Source organism: Nothoprocta perdicaria, unplaced genomic scaffold, assembly GCF_003342845.1.
Source record: "Nothoprocta perdicaria isolate Ctin4 unplaced genomic scaffold, notPer1 scaffold_4, whole genome shotgun sequence".
Lineage (NCBI taxonomy): Eukaryota > Metazoa > Chordata > Aves > Tinamiformes > Tinamidae > Nothoprocta > Nothoprocta perdicaria.
The window spans coordinates 1,463,840-1,478,756 of record NW_020455643.1 but is presented as its reverse complement, the minus strand read 5'-3'; the positions used below and the strand labels follow the sequence as shown (position 1 = coordinate 1,478,756).

At 44.1% G+C, this 14,917-nt stretch overlaps 1 protein-coding gene across 3 annotated transcripts in view; it reads right to left on the bottom strand.

The window, feature by feature from the left end:
* The window catches only part of RSRC1 (arginine and serine rich coiled-coil 1), a 105,738-nt gene that overhangs the window by 23,518 nt on the left and 67,303 nt on the right, over nucleotides 1-14,917 (bottom strand). For all 3 annotated transcript variants that reach the window (XM_026045291.1, XM_026045289.1, XM_026045290.1), the window contains one exon: nucleotides 8,840-8,891. In XM_026045291.1, the coding sequence (XP_025901076.1) occupies nucleotides 8,840-8,891 (52 nt within the window). The remainder of the gene's footprint in view (nucleotides 1-8,839; nucleotides 8,892-14,917) is intronic.

The window sequence follows — 14,917 nt, the reverse complement described above, 5'->3', positions numbered from 1 at the left end:
CTCACGTATGAATGGCTTTTAGACACGAGTACAATCACATTTTAACTATCAGAACTTAATTGCTTTGTTTCAAGTGCCTTTTATTCTCCTCCCATATTTAATTCAAATTCTATATTTTTCCAGCAACCTTTAAAATGAAGTGAAAGGAATTACTGAAGGAATTATTGATTACTCAAGCGTTTACTTGGTCAGCAATGGCAGAAAACAGCTGCACTTTAAAATCACGTACGCCAAAGGACAAGCCCATTAATACGTTAAAAAAACTACTTGGAGTAATGATTTCTTAAAATAGTGGTAAGCTTTGCATGCAGGAAGCCTTGCTCTTTTAGTGGCCTAATGAGACTGTGCAACTTTGCCAACAAATTAAAGGCAAGTGAGGTATGAATAAAAATGTTTAATGCCGAGCTGTATAAGCATGTCTGCCTCGCTCGCAGGCTCCCTGGAGCGGACGGTGCAGGGGAGCTCGGGCACTTTATGCATCTTCAGAGTCCAGCCTTAGCGACCTCCGACTCCTACAAAACACAGGCAGGTAGCAAATTTCCTCCAACATACATTTTCTTGCATTTCTTATCATTTGCTACTTTTTGTCGTAATTATTAACACAGTATTGCTGGCTTGGATGCAAGCACAGGGCCTGTGTGCATTAAAATATGCCAATCAGCTCGCCACAGGTTACAGTCTCGTGAAATACAGGGGTGCTCGTCCTGCTTCCCAACACCCATCCCCATCTAGTCCTTCCTCTTGCTTGGGACGAACACAGCACTGCACGGACGGTTACAGCCGGAACGCTCCGGGATGGGCTCTCCGATCCCCAGGGGAAGACGCCAAGGACCAACGTTTGCAGAGTTGGGTACTGAAACGCCCCGCGTTTACTGCGTCTCACCACACACCACTACATCCCATCAGTACTGAAATACCCTAAACACCAGAACCAGGGCAGGCGTACACAGAAACAGAGCTACCTGCAGTGCAGACATCAACAGTGTGGTGGAACAGAACCCACTCGTGGAGTCAGAGCAAGAAGAAAGCTCCTGCTTTCCACGTGCTGAGCCCTGCCGAGGCCAGGGACCGCCGGAGCGCTTCTCCAAGCAAACCACACACAGCCCAAGACTTCAGAAACAGAAGCAACAAGAAGCTTCTAAGAGGGGGGAAAAGCCAGAGCCCTTTAGCATCATAAATGAGTCGGGCTGAAGGTTTCCCGCGGTGAATCCGAGGAGCTGCTGCTGCTGCCAGGGAGCTCCCCTCGGCAGAGGTGACCGGGAGCCGCAGGACACGGAGCGCGCGGCCCCGCTCGCGCCGCGACACCCGCAGCAACAACGGGCTGCATGGTGGGAAGCTCAGCCCAGCAACGCAACGGCTTCAGAAAATAATATTAATATGATGATAAATATTAATCAGGCTTGTCTTCTCCTCGGTCCTCAGGGCTCTGGGAATTACGAGATGTAAAGGCAGGAACCACAATCAAGTCCAGGAAGGCATCTGATATGGATTCAAAGCTCCTGCAGCCTAATGAATACAGTATAATTTTCTTTCTTTTCTTTTAAACATCTATTTCAAATACATTTTTGAGAAGAACATTTCATTCTGGAAGTCTCTGTATCCTGCAGAGCTTGCTCCAAAGTGTTCTTCCTGCTGATGTTGCCAGCTAAATTATTTTGGACTCTTGGAAATCTGTTGATTGAGTAGGAAGCAGCAGCTGACCTAGAAACTCAGTGAGCAAAAGCACGAGAATCGGGTTCAGTAACTCCGTAACTAAATGCCTTTCCCAAATAAGCTAACTTTCAGGGGATAGAGCCTGCTATTTTTAAATATGTGCCCACACAGAAGGATATACTATGAAAAAAAAACCAAGGAAATCAGTCTTCAGACCCTTAGCAGAAGGATGAGCTCCCGGCAGTCCCGGAGATACCCAGCCTGGAGCGAAGCCGAACCGCCTTCCGCTGCACAGCTCATGGATAGGCTGGGAACAACCACGGAGAGGGCACCAGGCTGCCCAGCCGCCAGCTTCATGTTTCCTGGGGGATCCCAGCCCATCCAAAAGACCTGTCACAGGGAGCAACAGGGATCCTCACGAGCGGGTGCCGAGTCGCGGATGAACCAAGTCGCTGCAGGATTCACTGCTCCACAGGCACTGAAGGAAGCCCCTTCTCCTGGCAGCAGCTCTCGACAAGTCTTCAGCAACAAAGTCAAGTGGTAACTGCAGAGCTCGCTTACCCAAAGAGAGGCCACGACCATTCCCTTTTTTCCCCCCGGTAGACGTGGTCTTTCATCAGTCTATTCATTAGGCAACTCTCTTCAAAACTCAAGAGGAGCCAATTTCTTCTTGAGGCGATCTCCAAAGGAATCCTAAGCTACAAGCTATTCTTAGCAACTCCAGAAAAAAAAGAGGGGAAAAAAAAAAAAAAAAAAAGGCTGTAAATTAACCTGCCAGAATGACAATTAGAGATGAAAAGTGGAGTGCCCTTGGAGCTGAAGGGGGCTCCTCCGGTGCGCGTGTCCTGCAGCTCCCGCCGGCTCTCCCGCAGAACAGCCCTCGGGAAGGGCTCCGCGCTGCCTGGAGCGGAGCAACGCGAGGAAAAGGGCCGGGAACGGTGCAGGCGAAAGCCACGAGGCCCCGGACGGCTCTGCTCCCATTCCCGGCCCTCGTTTCTCGCTCCACAACTCGGTGCCGCTGCTCACAGGAGAAACACGCCTCGACTAATTCAGATTCTTCACTTAGTTCACGAAAAGCTGTACAAAATATCTTCAAAATCTTGAGCGCCTTGCGTCAGGACTTGGCTTATCTGCTCCGCCGTGTTCCTTGGGACTATTTGTTCTGCATGTGACATCTTTGCTCACAGAAGTATGGAAATTTTATAAATGGAAGTAAAATTGAATCATCCAGAGTGTCAGTAGGCATTGCTCAAAACAGGAGGTTTGACAGAAATGAGGATTTCATTCGAGCTCCAGTGGGGCACTCACCAGCCACACTGACCTTTTCCAATTCTCAGCAATTCTTATGTTTGTTAAGATGCATTAACTCCTGTATAATAGCTCAGGAAAATATTATTGAAAATTCCATCTGAAATATTTTCCATGAAACAGGTAAAAATCCTTTGTGCACAGATGCAACATTTTTACCAGTCTCTCTGAAATCATCTGCTTATCAGAAGTTCAGTACAAGGCTATCAAATTTCCATTGAGCAACACACTTAAAAATATGAAAGCCATAGCCACAATACGGAGCCCGTAAATGTTTTATAAAAAAATTATTATTTAAAAATAAGTACCCACAGAACAGATCTCCTGCTTACTGCCACCTGCCTGTCTTACTGCTTTGCATAGCTAGAAAAAAGCAAAATAGAAGCCATCCTACTTAACTAGGCAGTTTTTATTAAAGTAAAAGAAAAGCAAGAATCTACAAAGTAGCAAGTGATCCTATTAGTTCCACCAGACTAAAATCATACAGTCTACGTATGTGGTCCTTTCGGCCACATCTGTTATGAGCCAGTTTGAGACCAGAGAGTAGGGAATATTTGACTGCCTATTTATCAGGCGACATGAGCACAAATTAGGATTTTTGCCTCCCCAAAAGAATGTGTGACAATGGCTAGCTATAAAGATACGCAATAAATGTTATTACACGCTTGCATTTTTGCAACAGCCAAAGCCAAAGTACCTGTTATATTCCATTATTTTCTCTTTAAAGTATAGGTAAAACCGCAATAAAGATACATGGTACAAAATTAAACGAGGCAATCTGATAGCATAATTCAAAGATAATGACTTAAATATCCAATATCCAGAATTGCTGTCAAACAGATCTGATAAATGTTAAATGCTTATGATTTCTATTCATCATTTTTAGCATATATTGCTAATGCCATATCAGTATCTCCATTCTCCTTTAAATAAACTCGATCAGGAATTCCTTGCACAAAAACGCTCTATTCTTGAATGCGCTTTCACCAATAGATTGAAATGCAGATTCCCAAAATAGATCAGTCGCTTTTTTCAACTCTGGACCTTTGAAAAAACAGATCAATTGCCTTTTGTAATCGTCTTTACACAGAGAGCAAGAAAGCTCCACTTACTGCTGGAGACCAATTTTCAGGCTACTTTGGTAACAGCAGCAGCACCGATGGCTCAAAACACCCATCCGCCGATTCCTCTCGATACGTTTGCACTCGGAACATTCACCCGGGTGTTAAACTTTGAGATGTATGGACGTCTTATAACCATTTTGGGCACAAAACTTGCTTTGAAGGTTGCAAGTCCTCTCAATTTTACCCGTTGCAGTGAGACCGGCTTCTAGCCCCGGCCACTTTTTCTCTGAAAACGAGCAAAAAGAGCGAGCGAGTCGCTAGCACAGAGCGCGCCCGGCTCCGCGGTGCCTCTCCGCGGCTCCGTAATGAAGTCTGGGAAAGAAATCACAGACACCCAAGTGGTTTGGCGAGGGTAAGTGACAGAAGCTCGGCTAAATCCTCTGTTTACACTGGGGATTAGGCGGGTGGATTGTGCGCGGCGAGCGGAGCTGCCCATGGTCAAGGGAAGCTGCTCCCTGGCAGCCCGTGGGGCAGCGCCACAAAGGCCGGTCCTGGTAGGAAGTGACCCAGAAACGCAGCCCCGCGAAGGATTTGCACAAAGCCAGTCTGCCTCATAGAAACTCCATATGACCATTAAGCGGCCTGCAAGGCCTGCCAGGAGGCCTAATTACAGGTCTACAGAGCCCACTAACAAAAGCTGGAGAGCTTTAGCCTAGGGATGATCTGCTTTATACTGACTTGAGAGAGTCCATATAGAGTGACAAAAAGAAAGAGGTTTAGCTTTAAAATTCTCCCAAGGGACAAAGCATTGTAGCTCGGTCTGCAAGGCCCACATGCAACGTACTTCAGACGGGCTTAACCATCCCACCCTCTCCAAATTAACATTCAACTACTGCCTGCTTAACATCTGCTCAGACGGGGCAAGTTGCTGCGGCAGTGCCAGGCGATGCTAAGCAGGCTCTCTTGTACCCAAACGTGAAGAAGGATAAGTAAATAAAGTCATGTAAATATAAACGTATGACTGAGGCCAACGACTTCTACCAGGTTGCAGTTTTTATAAAGGCCAAATGAGTCTCCTCGGCAATTAAAGCGGAGCGCGTCCGCATCTGCAAACAGCACCCCGCTTAATCAGAGCAAAGACTGACAGACATTTACACTAACAAAGACAACAATTACTTAAATGTAGAGCTAACCCAGCACAGTGCCGCGCAGAGACGAAGCTGCTCGGCGTTACTGAGCGTGAAGACGGTCGTGTCTGCACAACCACCGTGGGATACGCTCTGTGTTAGCGGCTCTCCCCCAGCGAGGGAGACCCAGACCCACCAGGAACCAGGAAAAGTCCTTTTTTCCTTTACTACCTTCTGTTTTTCAGTGAGATTGGTTGCTATTTCCTACACAAATATCTCATTAGACTCTAGAAACGGCTCTGTCCATGCGCAATGCGTCTCGCACTCCTCCCGAAGCTGCCCCTGACCAGGAGGCTGCTGCATATTCAGCTCCCCCAAACTCGAGCATCTCTGGTGGCACAGAGATTACTGAAGAACGGAGGGGTCCACGAGCCTGTAACTGACTTGCATAAACTGTGGCCACGGCACTCGAACAGGACTTGGTGGAGCTGGGACGGCGAAGGCATTTCCCAGACCCATCGCTCTAAATACCCAACATCTGAATGTATTCAGTACCCAACTTGCCTCCTCTTGCTCAAAGCCACAGGGATATTCAATTTCTACATTCTGAGCATAATTTCCATGTCAGTGGATTGACGTGAAACAAACTTATACTCTCAGTGAGAGATCACACAGGCATCTTCAGATTGAGCAGACAACCCTTACATGTAAATCCTCCGCCGAAACACCAGGAAAAGAATAAAGCAGAACACGGACTATGTCTGCTTTTCTCTTTTCATTTTTTCTGTTTTTACTTGACCTTCTTTTGGAAATTGCATCCTTTATACAGTGCCTCTGATGACTCTTGTATATAGCTACTGCGGTTGTGCGCAGTATTTGCCATGAACACTGGGTTAGCTCTTCTACTGTCCCGATTCACACGAATACAAAGCAAGCAGCCTTTAGACTGAAATTCCCTATCCTTGGAGAAAGACGTAGACTTTTCATTTTTAGATTTGAACAAAATACCCTGAGAGATTCTGAACCTTAATAAAACTCTAATAAAACAAAGACCAAAAGCTTCCTCTTAAAAAACATGCACCTATTCTGCATGTATATAAAATATATATATAAAATATGCATGTATATATGTGGGTATACGTGAGTGTAAATGTACATATGTAGGCACAAACTTACACTGCAGTTGTTTGCTTTACTTTTTAAATATAGACAGAAGCAGGGAAGGCCTGAGGTTGGGAAGCCCCTCTGGAGATGGCTCGAGTCCAGATCCTGCTCAAGCAGCTCCCCTGGAGCACAGGATCCCATCCCAGCGGATTTTGAATATGAATATTTTGAAGGAGACCAAGGATGGACAAAGAATACACTGAAATTTAGACTATTTGATAGGGCTAAGCAGAAGAGGAACCTGGTTAGTAAAATAAATGAATCCAACATATTATCACCTGGTGAATAGCAGACGATAAAGAGTATATAAATATAATCTTGGAAGAGGCTATAAGCAAGCTACAAAACTCATCAGAGAGCTTGAAGTTAAAGTCTAACTGCTCTTACAACAAATATCAGTATTTTATAGAGAAATAACTTTTAGCTTAAGCACATTAATATTTAATATGCTTTGCAATATATCTTACACAGTGAAGGTGCTCCTGTGCTATATTTCTGTTATGTTTAGCCAAAGGCATTTCCATTATATTAAGAACCAAAATATTTGCTAAATAAGCCAAATAACCTTTTCTCAGTTAATACTTTCAAAGTGTAGTAAGATACAGAAAACTTCGGAATAAAACAAGCAAATCTGAATACAAACAATGTAGGATTAGATTAATATGAGGTATGTCAGAGAAATGTCATGGAAAAGGAGGCTTGAGGAGCCAACATACAAATATTTCGATGGAGATCAACGAAGATGCGCCCTTCCCAAAGGCCTCCCCAGAGCTCAATGGCAATTTTGAGCTGTTGAAACTGTTTCGTTGTCCATGTCCCGAAAGGAGAACAGCGCTATCAGCAACTATTAACACTTAGGCAATATGCACGTGGCACAGGTTTGGCGTTTTTTTACCCCCCAAATAATGGAATAATTCATTTCCTACAATATTCAGTTATTATTCACAGAATAACATATAAATACAAACATCATAATACAAAAAATGCACTGAAAATCAAGTTAGAATCTGGTTCTAAAGCGCTGAGTGATTATTATTCTGAAAAGTTAAACCAACAACTTAGTATAAAACATAATGCCTTTAAAACAATTTTATATTACCAGAATGAGAAAGATAATATGTTTCAGCCAAAAATGTTTGCTGAATAATATTCTGGCTTTGTTTATGTATTTATTTTTAATGTAAAGATAAATTAATTTGCTTATTTTGCAATACATAAACACAGAAAAAGGAATATATAGGAAAAATATTAAAATTACCAAAACTGTCATTGCATCAACTTAAACATTAAATTGAATTAGTTAAAAACAAGACTGACGGAGGGAGGAGAGGATCATCTCATAAATGCACAAGATTACCAGCACTTAAATAAAATCAGAACAGAACTTTTTCCTATGTTTGAAATGTTAAGAGAAACAAACAGATTACATCTCGAGTTATTTATGACCAGTTTGCACCTTCAATCTAAGTTTGAGAGTCCAATTGTGAAATTTTAAATTAAAAAGTGTCACAGGCATTTTAAATGTTTTTGGAAATTTCCGGGACCCAGGTCATGATGATATATAACTCTCAGATATCTTTTATACATTTCCCAGGTGTTAAATTAAAAAATGAGGTGTGACAGATGTGAGTAGTATAAACAAATCGTGCTTTTCTTGGTCTGCGCTGTCACATCTATTTTATAATTATATGCTTCAAAGATTTATTAAAAGTTATGGAGAACAATGAAGGCATTTGAAGCTGTACAATATAAAGGGCTAGATGCATTTTTGAAAAAAGAAATCCAGAAATATCAGAAGATGCATTTCCCTTTCAAACAAAAGCTTTCCAGAAGAGGAAAAAAAATAAAGAAAGAATGATATGTCTGGGAAAAAGCCATTTCTAAATTACAAATACAAATACTAGAAGCAAGCTAAGCTGAGCTAAGGAGCAAAAGTTATTGCAAATAGGTATTTATTACCATATGGATGACATGCTGCAAATTTTCAGACATAAACTAACAAAGTTTTAATGGCAAACTAAAAACAGGGAACAGAAGGTATAGAAATTAATTACAAACACTCATGCAGGCTAACGTTATAGAGGGGTAAATGATTATGATTTTCGGATAACGGAAAGCCTCTAAAGCCCCGTGCCTGTTTTACAAACGGAGGCCGCCACCACATCGAGACCCAAACCCTTCCCCAGGGCTCTGGGCACAGCAGGAAAAAAGCAGGAAATCCCCCCAATTCTTGCTTAGATTGAAGGTGTCAAAATTCAAAAGCACTGGTCAGACACAGCAGGCACTTGGTCTTTTTTCTTGCTGGCGCTGGGCGAAGACAAGATTGTGCAAAAAGTGTTCCCAGGCATTTCTACTACCTCAGATCCATACAGGTATACATATGCAACAATGCAGTGCAGAGAAAAGCAAGCAGCTTGAGCGCGCGAGGGCTCAGCAGCAAGAGGACGCGCGCGCGGAGCCCCGTCCTCCCGAGCAGCGCCCGTTCCCGCGGGGAGCCCGGAGCCGGGCCGGAGCCACGCTTACCTGCCGCCTCGAGCACGAGCTGCAGCCGGGCCTTGGCCTGCTCCGCCGGGCTCTGCAACGACAGCGCGACGGGCGCGTGAGCGGCGCCGCTCCGCCACCGTCCTCGCGCGCGGCTCCTACCTGCGCGGCTCCTCGCGCTGCTCCGGGACGCTGCGTCGCCTCGGCACGGAGCTCCAGCAGCTGCTCGGCAGGGAAGAACAGGTTTGTTTCTGCCACCCCAACACGGATCTGCTCAGTTACCCCACAATGAGGGTAGAGCCGCAGCAGACCTAGACCTTCCCACCATGGGGCGGCAGCCCCACAACAGAGGACGAGCAGTTCTTCTTAAGGACAGTTACCAGCTCGGGTCAGAAAGGGCTTCTCCAGCTGGAGGCCAAAGTGCTCAGATGAATTAACACAAAAATCACTATCAGGAGCCTTAAACAAGCCACTGGAGCAGGCAAGGAAGGCCTGTCCTATAGGCTCCTCCTGATTTAGGAGGTCATTAAATGGTATATGCCAGAAAGGCCCTCAGGAAACTGAAAAATGGGGAAATGATTGGTGCAGAGAACAGCCTTGGAAGGATCCCCCACGCAAGAGAGGTTAAACACAGGAGCATTAATATCCCAACACAGCAACTGCAGAGCAGCTGACAAAGTGTGTTATCCAAGGGCTGTGCAATGGCACCGAAGCAGTGCCAGGCGACAGGCAAATGCACCAAGTGCAGCGGAGATTGGGAAAATCCGAAGGATGAAGAGGTAGGGCCAGCACGCAACCAACAAGCTTCCGTGGGGCAGCGCCGCAGACGGGCCGTAACGGGGCTCGAGGTGGGAATGGGCTCACTCCGCCATAAAAGCACTCCAAAAAAAGCCTGCTGGAAACGTGTCCCATGTCATCGGCCACCAAAGAGGAGGGGACACCGGGCAGCGCTGCTCCAGGGCTGCCATCAGCATCACCCTCCTACGAAGGCAGTTTGCAAGACAGAAGCGACAGAAGGCAGGAAAACACCAACTTCTTCAAATCAAGTTTGTACAATTAAATCATTAAACAGTTTGCAATTGAGCTGTATATTCAAAGATATTCCAGTGATTAACGGTTATATTTCAAGCAAACATTTGATTATACATATTCAGCTTTTAATGCTAAGTTCTTTAGGGACATGTAGCACGTGCTTTTAAAATGGTATTTGTACACAGCAAGCCTACTCTATTGTATCACTGCACTTTCCATAAATAGTGTTTTTAATGAAACAACTGTGCTAAAACCAGTGGGAATAATTTAACTGCAGGACTCATCTCTCTTATGACATCTCTAATAAAAAGCCTAACAAACCTTGATGTGGCGGGGATCAATTTGCATGAATTTTACACAAATTTGTTTTATCTTTGCATTTGATAAATACAAACCCTGCAAGCCTTAAAGTTTTCTACAACTCTACTAATAGACATGAGTGACAACCCCTAAGTGCCGTGTTTTTCCTCTGCAAACATGATTGACACTTCTTAGCTGTATTACACGTGCTGCTGGAAATTATAATTAAAGGTTTTCCCTAAACTTGCAGAAGGGCTTTAGGATATCAGATTTGTTTGACAAAAATGGAGCAAGACCATAATGGAAAAGATTTTCTCCCAAACCCGCCTGGATGCCACCCTGTGTCCTGGGTGTCCCTGCTGGAGCAGGGGGGTTAGACAAGATTATCTCTAGAGGTCCCTTCCAACCTTAAGGATTCTGGGATTCTGTGATCTCCTCAGGTGGGGCGTCACTGCCCCGGCTTTGGATGTCCTTGGATGCAGATGGACCTAAAGAACCAGCCTAAAGAACGAAGCCAAAGCAACAGCCACAGGAGACTCAGCAAACAAACACCTCTTAGATGACTCCATTTATGATTTTCAAAGCCAAGCAGATCCATCCTCCTGTTTTATTTCCAGCCTGCCACCGATTTCCTAGAGATATTTACCCAGCCTCTCCCTCTACCTGATAAGCTTTATATATATATATATACACACATATATATATATACATATAGTAAAGAACAAAATGTACGGTTCCTGGCGCTCTGGCTACTCAAAACAACTGGAGATCCATGCAGAGTTGGTGAGAACCCTATAGCAGACATAGGTTTGCTAACAGCTACTGGAAAGGGAGTTTGGAAGAGTGGGACTGCCCCAGCAACACTGCCGCATCACCACACATCCAGAAAAAAATAGATGATTTTTCTTTCAGACCAAAACTGATCAGCTCTCAAAGTCGGGAGATGCCTGAAGACGCAATCACCAAAATGGCAACAAGCACAAGATGGAACTTCAGGTTGGTGTGTCTGGATTGGAGGCCCCTGAAGTTATGGGCTTTGAGTCAAAGGGAGCACAGAGTAAAGGGAAAAATCACCTCATGAATCTGCTCAATCCCTTCTAATGTATGGATGCATGAGCTTGGAAAGACAAGTTGATGCTGAAGTGTTAAAACCTTTACTTAAGCTCTGCATGAGAAGAAAAAAGTAGTAACCCTGCCTGAAACACCTTAGCAATTTCTGCTCTTTCATATTAGGAGGAAGTTGGTTTTGTAACGTCAGCCGTGATGCTATAGGGTCCTATAGGTGCTGCTGCAGGATACCCAGGGGCACGGGACAGCAGCAGCTTTAACCAGGGCAGGGTGCAGGACAGAGCGGGGGCCGCTCAACCCCAAGCGCTGCAGCCGGGACAGAAGTCGCCTCTCGCCCCAGCGCGTTCCCGGGAGCAGCGTCGGGCCGGGCACACGTCACAGGGAGCGACCGGAGCGCTCGGCGCACATCCGCAATGACAAATACAGGGCAGAAATGAAAAAAATAAGCAAAGAGCATCGGTATATAATTTCATTTTAATCTATTCTGTACGTCCGGGCCTGCCTTCACATGAAATATTATACACCCCAGTTCCAGTAAATCTGTCTCAACAGGAAAGGAGCAAAGATCCCAACCCCTAGCTATCTTTTAAAAGGAGCTTGATCACAAACGGAAAAGGAGCACGACGTGTTTGCTTAGCACAGCAGTGACTGCATCTACTGTGGTCCCCCTTTCATCATTAGGAGATGAAAAGGAAGGCAATGATTATAAAAGAAACGGAAAATAAAGAAGGTGTTTGTATTAGGGAACACCTCACGGGAGTATATGACAAATAAAAAAGACTGAGATGCTGTAAAGATCATACTGGCTTACATAAGGCAAGGAAACAGGATGGAATCAAAAGGTGGCAAATTCAAAACAGAGAAAGGAATGTTTTAATCCCCATAAAAACTCTCTGCCATAAAATATCAAGAAGAATTCATAATAAGAATTAGTAATTTTCAAACCAAGGCAGCATATCTGGCATTATTTGATTTAAGCCCCTATTTTTTCAGAAATAAATCGGCTTAAATAATTGGATGTTAAGATGATATTTCTGTCTAATTTGGTGCTGCTTCTTTTTATATGATTAATCAGGAATACACTCAGACAGGAGCTACAATAAGACCAGCCTTCTGACCTACCTGTTTCAAAAGCTGAATCCTTTGGGATTCATATGGGAATGTATAAACTGGAAAATTTCTGTTCAGTAAGTTGATACCATTTCCTATAAAAACAAGATTTTTTTCCAGGCTCGCTTCCTTGCCCGAACTATCTTCCTGTTATATTACAGTGGCTGTATGATAATGTTCAAGTAGCTAACATGAAGCACAAAAATGCATATTTTATTGACACTGCAGTTTTACACTTGTATTCTTATCAAGAATGAAGTTTGGAGAAGAAAACTGCAAGGAAAATGTAAGGAACAGCCTTACAATCTCTAAGCAGCAGGAACTCCCAGCAGCTACAAGCAGAAAACATTTTTCTATTGCAAAAAGCCCTGTTATTTCCTTACTTTAGATAAATAGCCTAAAAAGGATCAGAATGCATTTTAAGCTCAATAACTGCTCATATTCCCTTTCCTAAAAATTTTATACCCTCCTATGGGGCTCCAGTCGACACCCACCAGCTAGAGTCTAATACAGATTACCAAAACATTCCCTTACAGCACAGAGATAGGGTGCTGCATAATAGCAATTCTGGTCTTAGGTAATTGTATAGGACTGACATTTATGTGCAAAGCACAGGAGTTCTAATTGGAGAGAAATAACGTAAAGCAGAGAATAATAACAAGATCTGTCTATCAAACACTCAGATGTTTTTGGCCCTTCCATAGAAAAACCACCCACAGCATAACCGACATGCTAGGTAGGAAAGGGTAATCATTATCAAAAAGGAAAAAAAAAAAAAAAAAAAAAGGAGCAGAAAAGCCATTTTTCCCTTTAATGTATGTAAAGGCCACAGAAAGAGTGTGACTAATGATGAGAACGGAGCTTAACTAGGCCGGCGCAAAGCGCCCGCTGGAGGGCTGACGAGCAGGGCTGCTCTGCTCCGCGCCAGGGACAGATCCGCACCCTGGCCAGGAGCAACGAGTGGCTTTTCCAGACAGACCTTTCCTGCTCCCTCCAGCTCTTCCAGCATCACCACGGTAAGGAAATCACAAAGGAAGGGCAACCAAAGGGCCTAAATATTGAAATTCAGGCTCCTGACAGGAGAGGTAAATTTCCTGGTGTATCAATAAAGCCATAAAGCTCATCAAGAACTTAACGAAATGTTCCTATTAGTTAAAAAGCAAATGACTATTTTGGTTATGTGTTTTTCATCCAAGTGAATTTTCCATAAGGAAAGAAGATTGAAGGGGGGAACCTGCTGTGTTGTTCCTAGGCGCAGCACTCGGATGAGCCCATCTCTCCGAAGGGCAGGACGCAGAAACCCCTCGTCCCCGCCGAGCCGGGCGGGAAGGGGCCATTGAAGCGCTCGGACTCGGCGAGCGGGACACGTGGGCTCTTCCATCCCGTGTCCTGGCGGGGCCCGGGCTGCCCACGGCCCCGGGAAGGGGCTGCTCCTGCCTCTGGGTGCTCCCTGGAGCAGAGCTGCCAAAATAACTGGACGTCACGCTGTGCCATGTGCTCCAGGTGACCCTGCGTGGGCAGGGGCTTGGACTGGATGGTCTCGAGAGGTCCCTGCAACATTAAAGACTCTATTCTGTAAGGAGCCAAGCACCCTGGCATAGCTCCGGGTGCTCCTGGCACGTCCCTCCGTGCACCCCAAGGCAGGAGCTCCCTGAAGGGACCACGAAACACGGTCCAATATCCTCAGGAAAACGGCCTTCGTCCTGGGCATGGCAAAGGGGAACCGGCCACCTGGAGAAACACACACGGCTGTAAACGAGACCCCCTAAATGGCAAATGCTGCTCTTTCTAGAAAGAAAACAATACTGAAAATGTTAAGCTCATAGGGCAATAAACTCTGCATTAATTCCCAAATGAGAAAGGATGAATCTCTATTCAGATTTTTATTAAAGGCCAGAAAATTACCACCAGCCCATTTATTTAGTAGTCTATAATATCATATAAGGTTTTTAAATTCATTGAAATAATAATAATAATAATAATAATAATAATAATAATAATAATAATATCATGTGTCCATAATGAAACGAGAAACACATTTTGTACCAGCATTTTTATCTGGTCATTACATACACCAATATATACACACAAATTCAGCATGCACAACTGGACCTCAAAAAGATAACCATCCCCCCCCCCCCCGCACATGTTTTAGGATAACAGCTCCTCCAAAATATAACACAGCACTCATCTCCTTTGCTTTAAAAACACTGCAAGGTTGTTAATATTTAACTTCTAAATATGCACTGCCATTTTTACTTTATCACTGCTTTATACTATTGGTATATTAATAAGCAAAAACCTAAATATATATAAAACCAAATAAATCCATGTTCTGCAACAAATTTTTGAATTACCACATTAGAAACTGCCCATACGAGAGCTAAGCCTGGACTAACTGCAGGAATAATGAAAGCATAATAATAGAAAGCAACAGAGTAACTAAAAGCAGTGAGTTTATACTTGAATCCCTGCTTTATCTTCTCCCAGAGATGAGTTTCCTATCCATGTAATTGTGAAACAAATGCATAAAATAAAACAAAAGGACTCGTAAGCTTTTGAGTCATTGAAACGCAGGAATTGAAAAATGGAAGGAAAACAATATTTTGA